A 20,591-nucleotide genomic window follows, 5' to 3' on the forward strand; every position below is an offset into this window, starting at 1 on the left:
AAACGTTTTTTGCCTCGTCTTTTAAATGCAGAATATATCAGTCTTGATAGGTTATATGATTGTGATAATATATGCAAAATATATATATCTTGATTTGATATTTCTTTGCGATGAAATACACAAATAAGGATTAAATCTCAGTTAAGGAGAAAAATGTAAATTACCTCTTCTTTTAAAAGCAAAGTATATGATTTTTGATTAATTTTGGATCTTTTTTTATAGAATAGATGTTAAATAGTTTCAAACTTTGTAATTGCCAATGGCAATACTATCTTGGCAAATATTTTAATCTTAATATATCTCTATAGTAAGGGCAAACCGACAGGAAATAATATTTCGTCCTCAATTTGATACGAATTGCAAAAATGTGTAGGCGACTTCATTTAATACACAGTAGCAATTTTGTTTGTTAGTGTCAATTACTCTTAACTAATTCTCTTCAAACGGAATATCTATATCAAACAGGCAATTCCAAACGTAACTGACACCGTGACTGTCTAAAGGCCTCAACAGACGGTAGGATTTAGTCGTACAACACTAATTAGAGATACAAATGTATGATGTACAATTTTCAAAGTAATACAAAACTTGCATTTCGGTCCGTAATTCTGCATTGTAGGAGTCATCAGGTTTCCCTAAAAAAGTTTCCTCCCAATTGATCCCTTTACTCACTAAAAACAATTTCTCCGTGAGTAATGATTGAAACTCCTCCATTTTTTAAAGTCTATAATTGTCACAGGGCGAGGTGCAGCCTGACCGAGACTCGAACCTGGGAGCCTCGAAATACCGTGCTGCGTTTCTCCTGACTGAGCTATTTGGTAGCTTACAAACTACCTCCCCTGATTGGTAAACAGTTCAATACCGTGACATAATCATTTTCTGAATAATTTGGGATTCGAACATACCACAACTTACCACATACTCACATAGATCAGTTGACCTATTTCGCAAAGAACCTGTCTTAAAATTTTTGTATGTATTGCTTCAATATCAAGGGCTTTATGTCCCATATTTGTGAACCAAAGTTAAAAACAGAACCAGCTGATAATACCGGGTGTTTATATGTGAACACCCTGATAATACAGAGTGTTTATAGGTGAATCTACTAAAATTAACGAACTCGTTGATAATACCGGGTGTTTTATATGATAATACACTGACCCTTTGCTAATACGTGGTGATTATAGGTGATCCCACTGATAATGTCGGGTGTTTATAGGAGAACACACTGGTAATACCGGGTGTTAATAGGTGAATCCGTTGATAATACCGGGTGTTTCATGGGAGAACACACTAACCCGCTGATATTACCGATTGTTTATAGGTGAACCAGCTGATAATACCGGGTGTTTAATAAGTGAACAAACTAACCTGCTGCTAATACTGGTTTTTTATAGTAAAACCACGGATAATACCGGGTGTTTATAGATGAACCAGCTGAAAATATCGGGTGTTTATTGGTGAATCCGTTGATAATACAGGTAAAGTTATAGGAGAACACACTACCCGCTGATAATACATGTGTTTATTTGTTAAGCAGATGATAATACCGGGTGTTTATAGGTGAACCCACTGGTAATACCGGGTGTTTATTGGTGAATCCACTGGTAATACCGGGTATTTATTGGTGAATCAGCTGATAATACCTAGTGTTTATACGAGAACCAGTTGATAATACCGAGTATTTAAATGTGAACCAGATGATAAAACCGGGTGTTAATAGTTGAACCAGATGGTAATACCGGGTGTTTATAGGTGAACTCACTGGTAATACCGGGTGTTTATAGGTGAATCCACTGGTAATACCGGGTGTTTATTAGTGAATCAGCTGATAATACCGAGTGTTTATACGAGAACCAGTTGATACTACCGGGTGTTTATAGATGAACCAGATGATATTACCGGGTGTTTATATGTGAATCCACTGGTAATACCGGGTGTTTATTAGTGAATCAGCTGATCACACCGGATGTTTATAGGTTAACCAATTGATAATACCTAGTGTTTGTTAGTGAACCCATTGAAAATAACGAGTGTTTTTAGGTGAATCCGTTGATTATACCGGGTGTTTATAGGTGAACCCCTTGAAAATACCGAGTGTCTATAGGTGAACCAACTGATAATGTCGGGTGTTTAGGTGAACCAGCTGATAATACTGAGTGTTTATAGGTGAATTCGTTGATAATACATGTGTTTTATAAGAGAACACACTAACCCGCTGATAATACATGTGTTTATTTGTTGAGCAGAAGATTATACCGAGTGTTTATTGGCGAACCCACTGGTAATACCGGGTGTAAATAGGTGATCGAACTGATAATGTTGGATGTTTATAGGTGAACCCATTGATAATACCTAGTGTTTATAAGTAAACCCATTTAAAATAAAGAGTGTTTATAGGTGAACCAACCGATAATATCGGGTGTTTATAGGCGAACCAGCTGATAATACCGAGTGTTTATAGGTTTACCCACTGGTAATGCCGGACGTTCACTGATGAATCCTCTGACAATACCGGGTGTTTATGGGTAAACAAACTAATTAAACCGGGTGTTTACAGGTTAACAAACTGATAAGTTCTGTTATATTATGCTTGTTTTATAGATGTGTTGTATTATGTTCGCTTTATAGATGTGTTGTATTATGTTTGTTTTATAGATGTGTTGTATTATGTTTGTTTTATAGATGTGTTGTATTATGTTTGTTTTATAGATGTGTTGTATTATGTTTGTTTTATAGATGTGTTGTATTATGTTTGTTTTATAGATGTGTTGTATTATGTTTGTTTTATAGATGTGTTGTATTATGTTTGTTTTATAGATGTGGTGCATTTTGTTTGTTTTATGGATGTGGTGTGTTTTGTTTGTAAAAGGGAATTACACGTAAAAGAAACTGGTAAGAACGTCGAGGGTGTATAATCAACTTATAAACTCTTTAATTCCAGGTGCCAACATTATAGCAATATACAAAACCTATCTTTATTTAAAATTATATCGTATATTTTAACGTTCCGTATTAAAATTTAACCTTATTTTTCGTTTTGTTTGGATAGTTTTTTGTTTAATGATAACATTTACTATACGATTTAAACAGATTGTTGATTGTATGAAATGTCAGTGTAATTAGGTATGAGTGACATTAATACTACAGCCCGTTCACGTCATACAGTCAAATTAAATTTGGTGCATGTTTCCGTTATTTTAATGCAATTTTCTTTTTTAATGATATCGTTAAACAGTGATAAATCCATGCAAACCAGTCAGCGTTAATACAGAATGTGTTCCTTTAATTCTTAACGTTGACAGACACTTCAACAGTCTTTCTATAAATGTAAAGTAATTAAAACTATAACAGATTCGTTTTTTAGTTCCTTTCATGATATTTTCATTAAAACTAAACTTGTTTGTCCTTTTCTTGCCCTCTTTTTAAGCAGATCGGAAACGTGAACACTAAAATATTCTACTCGCTTTTATTGTCAAATTTTGGACATTAGATAACCAAGTGTCTTTAAAGAACATGCATTGTCTTATTTATACCTACTAAAACCGAACAATGACTTGTATTGTTTTGATATAAATTCATGAATTCATATGTCAGATAAATGAAATTAAATTTCGAGTTAAAATACAACTTTTGATCTATGAATGATATTTGTTTAATCCAAGGCGCTTTTGCATTGTATACAGCTTACTTTAACTGTTACAAAATAAATATTTTGTATTTATTTATTTTTTATTGATTTATTTTATTTTTTATTGATTTATTTTATTTTTTATTTTTATTGATTTATTTATTTCGTTTTATTTCTATTATATTTTTTGATAACAAGTCTTAGTAGTTTTCATATTCAAAAATAGTTTTAAATTTTCTATACATATTCAAAACAGAGCTTGTGTTAATATTTCCATGTCATTCTTGCTTTAAATTTATAGATGAATGCGTTAACATATACAGAACCCAGATTCTTAAATACTCTTACCCTAGACACACGCTAGAGAAAAGTTAGATTACATAAGTTACACATATATATGTATTCATCCTGAGAAAATTGGATCTTTCGATTATCTATTGTATAATAGATATGATAATTTCCTTACTAGGCATGGAAGCTGCAACATTATTATGATACAGAGAAACTAAGAACTCGAGAGATTTAAGTTCATCCATGTCTTCCTCAATATATAATAGAATGGCCAGTAGCCCTTCAGAATGTTGCTGGGGTTCTAACCGGTAGAGGACTTTTGTATCACTTGCAATACTTTGATAATTGTTGTTACACATGTACAATCAATTTTATGAATAATACTGTTAAAAACAGATAAATTGGTTTAAACATATTTTATTCCTCACATAAGCATATTTACATACATGATATTTACAATGAAAACAAGAAAAGGATTAGACTGGAAGCAACCTAATGCTTATTGAAGTCTTTTTCCCAATATACAATAAATATATGTGCTAAATAAGGCGAAATAAATTGTCGTTTTTTGACTTAGAAGGCTGATGTGTTACAACTTGCATCGAAAATGAATAAATAAATATAAGATATATCAATTATTTAAAGAAAAGCAAAATAAGACTAATAATGATAATAGTTTGATCAGTTCAGATAGAAAGAAGAATGAGATAGAAAAAGAAGGAGAAAAAAAAACAGAAAAAAATGACCTGTAATTTAACCCTTAATGATAGTTGAAAATTGTTGGAGAGTCAAAGCGATTCGATTTTTCAATATATTTATGAACTGCAAGGAATATTTTCTCATTATCTGAGTCTGTAAGTGTCGTGTTACCAAACAGGATGGTTTTTAGTGAAACATGACAGTATGTGCTTATACAGTTTATCAACTGAGTTCTTATGTTTATATAAAGAGGACAGTCGAGAAAAAAATGACGAGTTGTTTCCTTTGTCCACAGACGCAAAGAGGCGAAGGTATGATATTCTTAGAAAAAAGGTCTTCAGCCAAAGAGCTACAGTTGGTCCTCAGACGTGTGTGGAAAATCTGGAGTTTTCTTTTACCATAGTAAAAATATTTCGGTGGCTTTTGAATGTTAGGAGATATACTCTGTTTAAATGACGATAATGTTGGAGAGTTGCGAACGTCACTTTGAAGACTGTTAAATGCTCGAGTTGAGGATGGCAGGAAGGAATTATGATATAGCGTGGTACGAGCTCTAGGAGCCCTGTAATAATTTTGATTTCGTAAGTTATATGATTGTTCATTGGTGGAAACTTGAAGCATTTCAGAAAGATAAGGAGGGGCAAGATTTTTGGTCATTTTATAAAAAAGAACAAGTTTGTATTGGTTACGACGAGATTCAAGGGATTCCCACTCTACCTCGGACATAAGTTTGGCAATTGACACAAGTTTGGTTGCACCCGTTACAATACGAGCTGCCTCGTACTGAACCTTTTCGATTGTTTCCTTCTCTTTAGATGTACAGTTATCAAAGTTAACATCACCGTATTCTAAAAGAGGACGAATGAAAGACGTATAAATTTTTTCCAGTGAATGACGATCAAGGATAAATTTCAACTTTCGCATTACATTGATACGCTTGTAGGCTTTCTCAATTATATAGTTTATATGAATATTCCATCTGAAATCAGAAGAGAAGAATACACCAAGATGTTTATGATGAGTAACTTCTTGAATAGTCTCCCCATTCATCTCTAAGGATGGATGGACTTGGTTGCCAGTTTTGCGAGTCAAGATAAGAGATTCTGTTTTTTTCGGGTTGAACTTTACCAACCAGGTTTTGGCCCAGTCGGAGATAGTAGAGAGATCAGAGTTAAGAGTGGTAGCAGCAGAGGTAGGATCATCTACAATTAGATATAGACTCGTGTCAATAGCAAATAGGCGAATATTAGCTTGTATATTGATAACAATGTCGTTTATATACGTTAAGAACAAAAGAGGTCCCAAAATAGATCCTTGAGGTATTCCTGCTTTAACAGTGTTCCATTTAGAATGTGCGCCAGGTATAACAACGCATTGCCTGCGGCCATGGAGATAGGATGAGAACCATGAAAGCAAGTTTCCATTGATGCCCATACATTTAAGTTTAAACAATAGGCCTTTATGCCACACCCTGTCGAATGCTTTACTAACATCACAGAATACGGCACGAACTTCCTTACCGGCGTCAATTGTTTCAGTAAAGAAATTGTACAGATATGTTAGCTGGTTTGTTGTTGAGTCACCAGGTATGAAGCCTGACTGCAAAATTGTTAGAAGGTTGTTGGAGTGGAGGTAGTTGAAGGTGTGTTTGAAAACAATTCTTTCGAAAACTTCACCAATTGTAGAAAGAAGAGATATAGGGCGATAGTTTCCAGGAATAGACCGGTCACCAGATTTGAATATAGGCGAGACAAACGCTTCTTTCCAACATATGGGAAATACCGAAGAACATAGAGATTCATTAAACAAATCAGCTAAAGGAGTAGAAAGCTCATTATACAACTCTGCAAGAATTCTATTGTTTATACCGTCTGGACCTGCTGCTTTACCTAATGGTAAGTGTTTTAGGACAAGTGAAATTTCATCGGGTGTTATAGAAAAGGATTCCATATTTGATGTACAAGGTTCATTTTGCTGGAAAATCGCAGCAGTTTGCTCTGGTTCATTTAAAAGTGTTTGGTCAATAAAAAAGTCGTTCAGTATGTCTGCTTTTGTATTTTCGTCTTCAGCTAAAATATCACCATTTTGCAGAGGAGGAATAGAGGAAGAGGAACAGGGTTTTATAAATGATTTCAGGCAGGACCACCATGATTTTGTGTTTTGCTGTGATGTTTTAAGATTATTTGCAAGATTTTGTATATGATTTGCTTTAGAAATGTTTATTTTTGATATAATATTGTTGCGAAGTGTCCTAAATTGCAACAATCGTGTTCTGTGTTGGTGCGTTTGGCTTTTTTGTAATATCTACGTCTTTGTCTGATAAGTGTTTTTAAGTTAGGAGGAAACCAGGGTGGGTCATTTGGTCTAATGGTTACGTTTCTGTTAGGAATACATATTTTTGATATATCTATTATGGCTTCTGTGATTTTGTGTGCGTATATATTTATACTTTGGTCTTTAAATTGGTGCCAATTTGTTGAAGCTGCAAGTTCTCGAAGTTGTTGATAGTTGCCTTTGTCAAACAGCCATATATGCCTTGTATAAGTGTGAGTATTTGGTTTATTAAAATTTATCAGGCCAAAAACAGGACAGTGATAGCGAACAGGTTGGTCTAGACAAGGCTCACCAACACCAACAGTGTATATGAATAAAGGATTCGATGTGAGAATAATATCGATAAGTGAGTTGGAGCTTTCAGTAAAGTGGGTTGGCTCTGAAATAAGTTGAGTAAGAGAAAGTTGCTGACTAAGTGAGATTAATTTTCTAGAGGCAGTAGAATTAAGCATGTTAATGTTGAAGTTTCCCGTGATTATGATGTTTGATATACCGGAATCAACAGCAAGATTAATGGAATCTTCGATTAAGGAGTGTTGTAGAGTAGAAGTGTTAGGTGGGCGGTAGTAAGTACCATAGAGAAAGCGTTTTGTCTTGCTAATAATTTCAACCCAAATGCACTCAATTCCATGAATTTCCAAGTCATGACGACGCAAATAACGATAATAGCTTTTTACATACAACAGCACTCCTCCGCGACTGCCCCCTAACCGATCTTTCCTTTCTGGTTCATGAAAGCCTTCAAAGATTAAATCACAGTTTGGTGTCGAACTATCTAGCCATGATTCAGAGAAAGAGAGGATATCAAAGTCCTTAAATTCGGCAAAGAGCGTGTCTAGTTTATGTTAAATGCTCTGAACATTGTAGTGCATAAAAGAAAAATAAGAGGAAATATCTGTCAAGGCTATGCTGGATTTGGAGGAAAGGGAACTACTTGAAATTGATCTTGAAACGTCTGGTCCAGGATTAGGATGCACATCACCAGAAAGGCATATCAAACACATGAGAAATCCTAAGATTGAACATTGGATGCTAATAGCAGAGACAATATAACATATGAGAATGTGACAAGTCATTTCTGTAGTGAATTGTAGACATAGGATGTGTGCGTTTGAATCTGAATGTACAGTTTATTTTGTCGTTCTGGTGAGTTAGTCATGACTGCATTATCGACATGGATGATACTGTTGATAGATGTCGGTATATCAGAACTATAAATATCATGTAGAATCGCCAATGTGAGTTAAGTTTGAATGAATTCATGATGGCTCGTTTGTCCAAATGTTTTATCTTCATGTAATACCTTGTTCAAAACACATACAAGACACACAAGTCATCACAGAAAGTTCATTTATGTATATAATGGACTGTGAAACAACTATCAAGAGTAAAGGATAAATCAAGTCGGTCTTTAAGAATTAAAAAAAGAAAAAGTAAAAAAGAAAATGAAAATTAATCATAATGTGTAAATGTGATTCGTGTGAGACAGAATAAAATGACAAAAGAACTTAGAGATTCATTTTAAAGTTATTAATATGCAATTATATTTTAATAATAAATAATTGGATAAAACGAAATAAAACGTATATGTAACTGTCAATAATTATTTGTCTTGTAAACCATTAAATAATTTAATATGCATGTAATGAACAAAATAAGTAGAAAAAAGGAGATCTCAATAAATTGTCAATAATTATTTTTCTTGAAAACCATTAAGTTATTTAAGATCCGCAACTACATCTTACAGATATATTGGCAATAATACCGGAACGAAATTGATCACGAAGCGTATTGTCCCACTTATATTTAACCTCAGTATATTTCTCATGCATTGATGACAAGTTATCATAACATAGTGAAAAATGAAACAGAGCATGGTCACAATCACTGTTAAATCTGTAACCGATGAAAAATATTGATCACTCAATAAAAAAACACCCGTTATGGTTTACAACTATCACTATTCTACCATTAATAATACGTAGACAAGTAGATTAACATAAATCCATGACTATTGTGTACATGATCTATTGAGGCCCTAACAGAAGTTTGATCAGGACAATAATCTGTGTCATCATACAAAGTACGGATATTATCATGTACAATGAAATCACATTTATTTCCAATCCTGCTATTTAGGTCTCCTGATAGCAATACTTGGAATATTATAAACAGGCGAATCTTCATCCAGTATATTTGATACACATAAAATACGTCTTGATCAAAATAAAAAGACACGATCCAACTTTAATCAAAATATATAGTGTTATAACGATTTCTAACAATCTGAATACCGTTTTCCAAACTGTCTTTAATATAAATAGTAATTCCGCTACTAGACCTTTGCACATTTCTATATTGAAATTTTCTGTAAGAACTATAAGAATTATATATTTTACCAGTAAGGTGCGTTTGTATGAAAAAGGACTAAACATGACAAACAAGGAGTACAGTGTTTACAGAAGAACGGTATAAAAATCTGAAAACAAAGTGATCCCTCGGAAGCATTAATCACAAGAAAATTACAAGAGAATTGCACACTCGGTTTGATTGAATCTGTACATGAGGGATAATGAATATGTGTAACATCCCTCACGCCCCCTAGCACCGACTTGACCGGAACTCAATTCTCAACAACATTTCAATTAATTAACCTTTAAGTCACATTTTTTTCGGTTTATTGGATTCTAATTAGTTTCTAGCTATCTTTTTTTAAATACAAAGTATACATATTTTGATAAATTGATAAGTTCTTTAGGAAAACTGCTTGTAATTAATAATTAATTTATTTAATAGCCACCCACAGAAATACGGTTTTAGATATTGGTTGGAAATGAAACTCGTTTACTATTAAACGCAGGGAATTAATTCAACCAAATCTTCAGACATAATTATAAAAATGTTATCTTGTTAGTAATATTACTTTATTTCTTTTCATTCTCAATGTTTTGTTAATACAGTCCAAAGATGTATTTGTATCATTGTATGACACTTTGCTACTAAATAATGTTAACTTTGATGATTACGTGATGTTTAATTATATTTGAATGTATGTTTTTTTGTGATCATGTCACTTTGTACTCTACCTACCTACCTACCTACCTCGAATCCCGACAGGGACTTTGGATTCTTTCATATGAGGAAGCTATCCAGCTAGCTTACGGAACGTCGGTGGTTCTTCTCAGGTGCTCGTTCGTGCCTGAAATAATGCACGGAAGGGCACCTGAGGTCCTCCTCCATCAGTAAAGCTGTAACGTCGCGATATGACCTATACTGTGTCGACGTGACGTAAAACAAACAAACAAAACCTACCTACCTACCTACATATTGTTTGGTTTTATTAACCTGTCAATTACATACTGATTACACGGTCGATGCACACAGTATATTAATCTTCGGTAGATGTTCGGTAAGTTCCGTGAGATGTACGCTGTACGATGGAATTTAATTTAATTTGTATCCATAAACTAAGTACACTCAGCGTTATAGCGCAATAGGGTAAAGCACGAGTTTAAAATCTAACTGCCACACGTGTTTTTAAGTTCGAGACCGCATTGATCCATGTTTTTTTTCTTATTAATACTTTCAACATTATTGAAGCTATATATGATTATTTTATATTGTTTGTTTTGTTTTATTATGTTTTACTTAATTTTGTTATGTCTATACTCATTTAAATAACATGTTTACGAATTCATGTTTAAAAATAAAACGGATTAAAATCAATAAATGTATTTTCAATGCCGTAAAACACACTACAAATATGTTTCTTTAAAATATACTGCAAAAATAAAGAAAGAGTATTAGTGGCAACAGTAAGGATCGAACCACAGACCTCTCAATTATCAGGCATTCTTTTACCGACTGTGCTATCGTGAATTAACGAAAACCTTCACATTAAGCTGGTGTGACTTTCAATCCATGACTTATATACTCCACATTAATTCTCGTAAACTACACGGACCAAACCGAAGTGGGATCGAATATTTAAATGAGTCCTGTAATGTATTCATAATTGACAGGTCAATAAAATCAGACTATACATACCTATTATTTTCATTGTACATACATCACCTTATGTCTACCTATTTCAACATTTCAGTGGCGAGATTATGCGCTGAGAATCTAAATTTCTGAATTTATTCGTATTTACACTACGTTATAACGCTCAAATAAAGTCTTAATGAAAATAGTAGGGACATAATATTCTTGATTTTTTTAATTATTTTTCTATACCAGTCTTGTTTATCTATGTCCAAAATTCTGTTTCTTATAGAAATGTAATTATTCTCATTATCATAATGAGTTAACCATAGATTAGCCATCCCAATCTCTTGAAGGATTGTTTTCATATTGTAGGCCGACTTTTCCCTCTATATGTTTTGTTGTTGTTGTTGTTGTTGTTGTATTTCAAGAAATTTGGTGTACATGACAATTGCATACAGTTTAAGTTAAATTTACAAATGACAGACGAAATGAGTCGCTTATATAATGGATCTATATATCTATAAATAGATATTAAACTTGATTGATCATAAAGTCTCATAAAAGTATATTTATTCCGTTATAAAGTAAGTTGCTACTTCTATTTTTTTATTTTATTTTTTTTTATTTTAACCTTTCTACTTTTTTTTTAATTACATGTATAACCTTTCCACTTTTTTTTAATTATAACCTTTCAACTTTTTTTCAATCTTTGACAATCATATATTCAATAAGTATGTGTTCTGGCAGTAGACCACGTACACGAACTACTATATATATATACAGTCATTAATCTGTTTAATTAAATGATTAAACAACAATAAAAATAAGTAAAATAAAACAAACTTAAGAAATATGCATTTATTTTGCATCTTACCGTTTTAATTTATGAATTTATCACGTTATATGTCAGCCAAGTGTCTGAAGCTGTATAAATGTTACAAATTATAACTTAATGAGGGACAAATATACACACTTTAGTTATGATGCTTATTAAATATTCTATAAATGTATTAAATATATGTGACAACAATTCATTGGATATCAGGACATCATGAAGATAACGCGGAATTTTAGCAGTATATTCATTTGTGTTTTCATTGCAGGTAAATTTACAAGTTTTTACATTGATTCTTTGTAAATTAGTTAGTAGTGGCGAGGCATTTTGACCCACTATAAAACTAACTAGATTTCGGAGGACTTTGAATATATATCATTATGTAATATTTGGGATTTTAGGACAGGTTTTACGGACTTTATTAAATATTTACTGATTAAGGTGTAACTAGAGACTGGAATAAAATCAAAGTTTTCAAACATTTGATGCGTATTATATCTGTAATGTGCTATTTTTGGGTTTTTGTTGTTTGGGTGGCGTATATTAAGTAAGTAAAGGTACCTCTTTCGTGAATTAACATCTGCAAAAGAATGATGACATTTAAAGCTCGAGCCCAATGGCAGCATTTTATAAAGTCCGAGTGGTTCTACAAACGTTGCTGCACGAAATAATGTTCATTAATTATGGGCTCATCTTGCATATATAAAAGCTGACATATATAAACTTTAATGTAAGAGTGTGGTAAAATGATGTGTGTGAGCATGTGCATGGCGAGCTTAATAACATTTTTCCTTTACGAGTTTCATAAAAGTTTATATCAAATGTCAACCAATGTCAGATTCTTCCTATCTGACTACACTAACATGATTACATTTAGTAATAAAAAAATATTTTGATATTATTTTGATTTTTAATCAAACACTTAACGTGGGACAAAAGTGCCGTTATTTTATACGTGTGTTTATAGTAAAGAAATACGAAATGTTAATATTTCATTAAAAAGGAGTAAAAGAGGAAGAGGAAAAGTAAGAGGTTTGGATTAGGTACAGAACAAAACATTTGGTCATTTGATTTTCGTTCCAAGAGAACTGTTGTATGAATATGATATCATTTGAAAGTCTGTTTTGGTTATGAAATTACCTGGACTGTCATTAATTTATACTGCAGTCAGTATTTGTATTACATGGCGCCATAAAGTATGCAGCAAAGAAAGCACGTGTTCGCGTGATTTTATTCTTTATTGCTTGTTTTCTTCAAAATCCGTTATGAGATTAACCAAAACTGACCAATAATCAAAGCACTGGAGGCACTAATGTTGTTATCGACATTTATAGAGGTTAAGCTTGAGATGGTTAAACATAAAACTTTTTTTATTTGAAAAAATAAAAATATCTAAATGGTTTATCAGTTATTAGCAAATATTTAGCGTGCATTACAATTTTCACATAAATAATGCTTTAATGCGTATGATACAATGCACTTTTGGGATATAAAAAGAGTAACTATGCGGGAAAAAATGAAATGCAAAATGACAAAATGTACGAATAGTTTGAAACTGGTCTTATATCTGAGATTTGCTTAGTTAGATTAAAGTATCTTAACTTTGAGTATTATGAGAACAATAACACTTGTAAATTAAATATATTCTAGATAGGGATACCTATGTAATATAGAGAACTACCGTGTGTAGTATAAGTGTACATGCCATTATGATAACTGTGCCTTATTTGAGTATTTGTTGTTGTTGTTGTAAAATTTGTTCAACTTTTTAATACTTGATTTTACTTTAAATTGCACGGCTTTTGAAAGAACACATTCTTATGAAATAAATTCTGCTTATATATTTTTTAAAATATTACTATTAACAACACATTGACAGATACCAAAAAAATGCAAATTATTTTGTCTACGACGAACAAAATATTTACAGTTTTGATATATAACTTGGATCAGTTTACTATACTTCTCCTATTTAGTTACATTTTATATGGTCCCGTTAATTGTTGTATTGTTGAGACATCATATATTTATTTTGGAGTCGAATGCCGCTTTCAAAGAATGACTTTAAAATAGCATATTGAAGGTTCCAATTTCCCTTCCGTACAGGAGCATCCGTGGTTATGATCAAATTCTAGATTTTACAATTATAATATTAAAGAATTGACTTCTGCTTAAATCTGTGATAGAGAATGTTAATGGTAGTCTGCAATTTAATAAGATCAGTAATTCTATTAAATGCAATTTATTTTGCTAGTTTTAGCAAACATTAGTGGATTGCCATTGCTCTTTATGTTCGTGCCCAGACATACCGGCATACAACATTTTCAATTTTACCGTATAGATAGATACCTTATAGGTTCAAATTCTAACCTTTTATCAAGCTATTTAATAGTTCACATTTTCTTTTTGTATTTCTTATAGGTACACTAGTTGCAGTGTCATGTGCACCTGTAGGAAATAACAATGGTAAAAATGCTAAAGCGAAAACATATGTTCCAACACCAAATCCTACAGCGAAGCCAACATATGCTCCAAAACCGACTACCAAACAACCAGTACCTAACGTTTACAGGCCTACACAAGCGCCAAAGAAATATGTAAAGAAAGTCACCACAAAAAAGCCAGCTCCAGTAACTTACGCTTCTACACCAGCTCCCACCAAATACGTACCAAAACCAACTACCAAAAAACCGGCTCCACCTACAAATGCACCGACCCCGGCCCCAGCTACGTTTGCACCGACTCCGGCCCCAGCTACATCTGCACCGACTCCGACCCCAGCTACACATGCACCGACACCCGCTCCAACTAAGTATGCACCGACACTGGCAAACAATGCACCAACATATGCATCGACCCAGGCCTCAACATATGCACCGACCCCGGCCCCAGCTGCGTATGCACCGACACGAGCTCAACCTTTGCCAACAACAAAAAAGGTATCAAAAACTAAAGCTCCTCAAAAGCCAGTTCCTGTAACTTATGCACCAGTTCCAGTAACCGAGACAAAAGCTCCATCTACAAACGCGCCAACAGCTGCTCCGGCACCTGTTACAGAAGCTGTAGAAATAGAACCAGTTGAACCTGAACCAGGCGCAGCTGTCAAGCCAGGTGCATATGTACCTCCGTCAGCAGAAGTTGAACCAGGAGCAGAAGTAGAACCTGAATATGAAGTAGGTCCAAACGCAGAGGTAGAACCAAACGCAGAGGTTGAGCCAAACGCAGAGGTTGAGCCAAACGCAGAGGTTGAGCCAAACGCAGAGGTTGAGCCTAACGCAGAGGTTGAGCCAAATGCAGAGGTAGAACCAAATGCAGAGATTGAGCCAAATGCAGAAGCCGAGGCAGAAGGAGAAGCAGAGGGTGAAGCTGAAGCTGAAGGAGAGGCAGAAGGAGAAGGTGAAGGTCAAGCAGAAGGGGAAGCTGGTGGAGAAGCTGCTGAGGGAGAGGGTGCGGCTGGAGAAGCTCCTTAAGTTTGTTTGTATTGTAATCAAATGAAAGATCTGTCAATTTCTCCATACTACTGTGTCAGTATGATAAACGTATCAAATAATTTCCTATAATATCACATTGTATTTAACTAAGAGGCGGAAATTATTTCCTTGATCTGTACATAGTACGTATAACGTGAACATAAAATTCTTTACACATGATAATGTATTCAATAAAGCGAATACTTTTGTAAACTATTTTTCTCCTATTTCTTTTTATTTCTTTATTTCATTTAGTGTTGTAATTTTTCTTTGGTTGTAAAAGACAACCAGATACATTTCATTTACTAGACTGTAAATAAAGAACATATACATGTATTTATTTTGAAAAATAGTAATTCCTTATTTTGATGGTGTCCATAATCGATTAAATATCACCAGAATGGTCATTTGACATTTTATTATTGTTTTGTTTTTCTATCTCCCTTACAACTCAACGAAAGTTTCAACTAGACTTCAGTTTTGTTCAATAATCATAATACAAGTTGGTGAAGCATTATATAAAAGAATTGACATGAAAAGAAAAATAATAATGCGTGTAATGATGTGAAAATGTTGTGTATGAAGCCAAATATGCAAACTCGTTTTATTCAAACTGAGGATTTGATCAACACTACCCCTCTAACCAAAATAGCGTGTTGCCCGGAAACAAATATATCATCGTGAATTTAAGTTTAATAAAGGTTGGCATCGGCACATAACGCCAAACTATACATTATGTTCCATGCAGTTGCATTTTATAATTAATTACTGTAATATGGAACATAAACAAGACATTTAATTAATTTTTTTTCGAGGTGGGGTACATTGTTGATCACTTATAAAGTGTGTTTGAAATTGACAGTTATCCTTATACAACCATATTTAGATGTTGGATGTTTACATTACAAATATAGTACCACCAACAATTCTATGGTTATTTCGCAAAAACTAAAGTTTTTAGGTGGAACATTTTTCAGTATATTATTATGAAATATATCAGATCATGCAGTCAGTATATTATTTCATACGACAAAACCTCTATACCTTTGATTAATGGGCTTATCCATTTTAAATATAACGAAAACCGTAAAATATATTTGGGGACTATATATCACAGGCAAAAGTATCGGACCTGGGAAGAAAAAATATGACCAGATTGATAAAAAAAACCTGTGTGTTACCTTCTATATTGGTCGAAGGGTTTTATAAAGTTCTCTCTTGTGGTTGAGACTGTAAAAACACACAGAGGCAGCAAAATAAATAAATAAACAAGAAAGTCAGAAGTTTCGTTCTCACGTATACAACTGTAATTCAAATCTGCAGTGCATTCCATAAATATACAAAACCGTCAAAATCATGAAACAAACGATGAATGAGAAAATGAAGAATGAATATATATCAATACACATATATAAGTAAATTACCTGTAAAACACACAGAGACAGCAAAATTATTAAATAAACAAGAAAGTCAGAAGTTTCGTTCTCACGTCTACAACTGTAATTCAAATCTGCCGTGCGCATGCGTGGCGGTAAATCATGAGCGAAAAAATGAGGCCCGTCACCAGTTACTATAGTTAGTGTACGATATATGATGAATGATATAATGAGGCTATGGGAGTAAATATGAGATGAAGAGTGGATGGATAAGGAAGAATATATTTATAAGAAATGCACTATATATCATATTGGATATAATAATGGTAAAGTATATACATGTATATATAATGACAAATGACCCTGTGACATCTGTTCATCTTAAAAGTGTAAAAAAAACAAAAAAAAATGTATATAATGACCCCTTTAAAAATATACCATAAACGTGAAATAGTGATAAAAGTTTTTTTTAATTGTCTGGCCAATTGTTTTCACAACGGCCCGGGAAATGAATCCCTTGCTCGTAGGCTCGAATCTGGAGTTTCCGGCCTTCTCTTAACTTATAGTATATTTTTAAAGGGGGTCATTATATACATTTTTTTTTTGTTTTTTTGACACTTTTAAGATGAACACAGGTTTTTTTTTATCAATCTGGTCATGTTTTTTCTTCCCAGGTCCGATACTTTTGCCTGTTCTTTAAATGATTCTGGTTTCGTGTTTTGTAAGATCATATAAATTTTAAATAAGTTTTATGAAAATGTATTTTCATTCTGTCTATATATTTAAGTAAAAACTATAGGGGCGGTGATCCTTTGTACACTTCACATGTATGTCTTGTTTATTGTTATATTTTATAGTGTTGTTTATTGTTATATTTTATGTAAATACGTTTTGAATGTTGAATTTTTAGAAAGAGTAAATTAATTCGCCGTTAAATGGAAATAATCACTATAAAAAGTCACTTTCTTAGTACTCATTTTCCCAGTTTTTATATTATTTATATAAACAAAAACATGATTGACTAATTCGTTAACATGAAGTCACTTTTACTTCTTGAAAAACATGTAAAAAACAATACTATCATTTTGCTTTTCTTTATTATTCATAATTCTTCGTTAGCTGTCATTGCACATAATTGGAAAAGTCAGAAAAGTGGGGGATAACTCTAGGTATTTTTCTTAGCCTCAGCTTCATAGAAAGGTATCATACTTGGGTCCGTACGGTACATATCCCAGCATTGCCAACACTCACATGACTGTGGTACACGTAACGTAACCTGAAAATAACATACAGTAATTATACAACCTCGGTTATATTCTGTTTGACAGTAAGAGCTTTAAATTGTAACATGGTTCCATCTTTCAGCAGTTTTTAAAATTCAATACTTTGTTACAGTACATAGTTTGTTGAATTTTCTTAAAGTTATATAGTCAGACATTTATAAACTACATTTTTGTACTAGTAAATGATAAAGTTAAAGAAATTTACTTGTAGATAATAAAGTTGCAGAATACTTCTACTTGTATCATAAAGTGGTAAAAACTTATCAACTGGTAAATGATGAAAATGACACATGAAAAACTTAATGTCACACATTTTAGCTTGGTTAATGCGTTCTATCAGGATGTATATATGTTGACGTTCTCTCACATATATGTAATATAAATAACGCTTACCCTCTTAGCACAGAAATGGGGAAACTTCTTACAGTTCACTTCTTCCCATCTTCCCTTTACCTTTTTGTGCGTGTGAGTACAAAACACGTAAACCTTTTTGTATTCCACGAAATAATTTTCTAAGCAGATAGAGTTCCTTACATTAGGGTATGGTATCCGACAACGTGTCATGCAGAATGTTCTGTGATGGAAGAAGATATTAATGAGTATTCTAACTACAATACATATCCTGAACAGACTTTAAACTCTTACATATAGTATCAAATCTTTCTGAAACATATTGTCCCTATACTTGTTAAGTTATCATCTTTTCTCGCATTTAAGATTAAAAGTTTAAGTTTGTAGTTAAAATGATATAGATTGTCACTAACGCTTTATTACCTTTTGCGATACTGATTTAAGATTTATATAAAATGAAGGAAAGACAATAATTGTCAAATTCTGAAAGAATCATTGAAAAAATATGTCTTTTTGTTTCGTATGTCTTTCAATATTGTTCCGAAATAACTTCTATGGTATGATAAATAACAAAGACTACAAAAACAGCAAGACTTCTCGTGTCCAGTACAGATAATGTTTAGTTTTGCTTAATGAAACTCAAAGCTTATACGAACGTTGTGCAATTCACAATCCGAACTTGTTGCAAGCATGGATGCAGAACGTAGCACGTTTCAGTGTATTGTGGGTTATAGGGATTTTTCCACGTGAACCTGCTCAGCCAAAATACTTTGTACGGACATGTCACTTGCCAATAGTATCTTCTCATGTCTCTGTAAATAAACAAAGTTGGTGAAAAGTCATAAAAATCAAATTTGTTTTGAAATAAAGTTTTATCGTCTGGTACGATGACAATTTATTTTATTACCCCTCACTTTTTTCGTAATGCTAATTTCCCATAGGCCTCTGGGAGTTATTTTTACTGTTAATGCAAGTGTACCACGTGACTAAAAATTTTGTACTGTTACATAGGTAACAGTATTTTTTAAGCGGTCACGTGGTCTATTTCCTAAATAAAATGAAATAAAATTGCCGCCATTTTTTTCTCGATTCATTCTTATTTTCGACGTTAAACCCCGATAGGACATCAATTTCTCCTCTGGAGTCCCTATGACACTCGTAAAATTTAGTTGTTTGTACCCTGGTGTACTTTTCGCGTATAAAATATCTTTTTGCTCAATAGTCAAAAGTGAAATCCGTTTTCAACGGAAGTGATTGCAATGTAAATAATTATGTGTCAAACTGAAACATGCAGAAGATTTAAGCATGCAACAAAGGATTATTTAACAAATTTAATCAGTGAAAACGTTACAGATATGGTGGACATAGGATATCATCGTTATTTTGTCAAAAACCATGCTAAGAATATATTGGAAACAGAAGGATCAGATTTCACAGATCATAACCGTGTAAATGGGTTAGTGTTTGTTTCCTAAATAAAACCTAGCTTATTGTATGTTTATGATTTGTAGATATCATCACTTGCTTAAAGAATAAAAGAAAAAGAAAACTTCTCAAGTAGGCCTACAGTAAAGTACACTTAAAACTTAAAAGGTAAGGACAGTTTTGTTATTGTTACTCTTGGTTTATTTTTATTACAGTTAGATTTAGTTGACAATTTCAGATCATCTCAGTATTTTTGTTCGGGATAATAAAATAAATAACACATGGGTTTGTGAGTAACAGTAAAAATATCATCCCTCGTAAAAATACTGTTACCCTCGGCTACGCCTCGGGTAACAGTATTTTCCTCGGGATGATATTTTTACTGTCACCCACAAACCCATGTGTTATTTATATAATGTCTTTTCGTATCTGGTATGATGACTATTTATTATATCTCATTGTTTCTTGTACGATTACTATTTATTATGTCTTATCGATTCTGGAAAAATGACTATTTTTCATGATCATTGAGAAAGAAAATGTTGCAATAATTTTTTTTTCAAATGTAGTATTTTGATAAGATATTTAGTTAATAATGATTGCTACATACTATTTCGCACCCGTTGTTATTATAGTTATTCCGCATTTTATACATATTATAAATAAATAAATAAATAAGGAACGAATAGTGAAAGCAATAGTTTACAAACCGTGTTAATACTTAATGTTATGAAATGTATTTTGTTTTATTATTATAAATTATCTGTTTAAATTCGAAGTTTGGAGTGACCTTTTTCAAAAGTTGTGTAAAACATTAACTTACGGCCTGATTGCATAAAGAGACTGGCATTTAGCGTTTGTGGGTTTCTTTAGCTTTTTTGGTATGTTCCTTGCTTTCATCACCCATTC

The 20,591-nt window shown here is 32.8% G+C and overlaps 2 protein-coding genes across 2 annotated transcripts; one reads left to right on the top strand and one right to left on the bottom strand.

Annotated features, from left to right (window-relative positions):
- Positions 1-11,891: 11,891 nt before the first annotated feature.
- On the top strand, positions 11,892-15,666 carry LOC132736809 (uncharacterized). Its single transcript, XM_060724022.1, has 2 exons — positions 11,892-12,045; positions 14,199-15,666. The coding sequence occupies exons 1-2, from the start codon at positions 11,994-11,996 to the stop codon at positions 15,245-15,247; spliced, it is 1,101 nt and encodes a 366-aa protein (XP_060580005.1). The 5' UTR covers positions 11,892-11,993; the 3' UTR covers positions 15,248-15,666.
- Positions 15,667-17,701: 2,035 nt separating this feature from the next.
- Positions 17,702-20,591, bottom strand: LOC132736810 (uncharacterized). The gene is made up of 4 exons (XM_060724023.1): positions 20,506-20,591; positions 18,914-19,069; positions 18,300-18,480; positions 17,702-17,899 (listed from the first exon to the last, which is right to left on the bottom strand). The coding sequence occupies exons 1-4, from the start codon at positions 20,580-20,582 to the stop codon at positions 17,789-17,791; spliced, it is 525 nt and encodes a 174-aa protein (XP_060580006.1). The 5' UTR covers positions 20,583-20,591; the 3' UTR covers positions 17,702-17,788.

Source organism: Ruditapes philippinarum, unplaced genomic scaffold (genome assembly GCF_026571515.1).
Source record: "Ruditapes philippinarum isolate M1 unplaced genomic scaffold, ASM2657151v2 ctg1062_1_1_1_1, whole genome shotgun sequence".
NCBI lineage: Eukaryota > Metazoa > Mollusca > Bivalvia > Venerida > Veneridae > Ruditapes > Ruditapes philippinarum.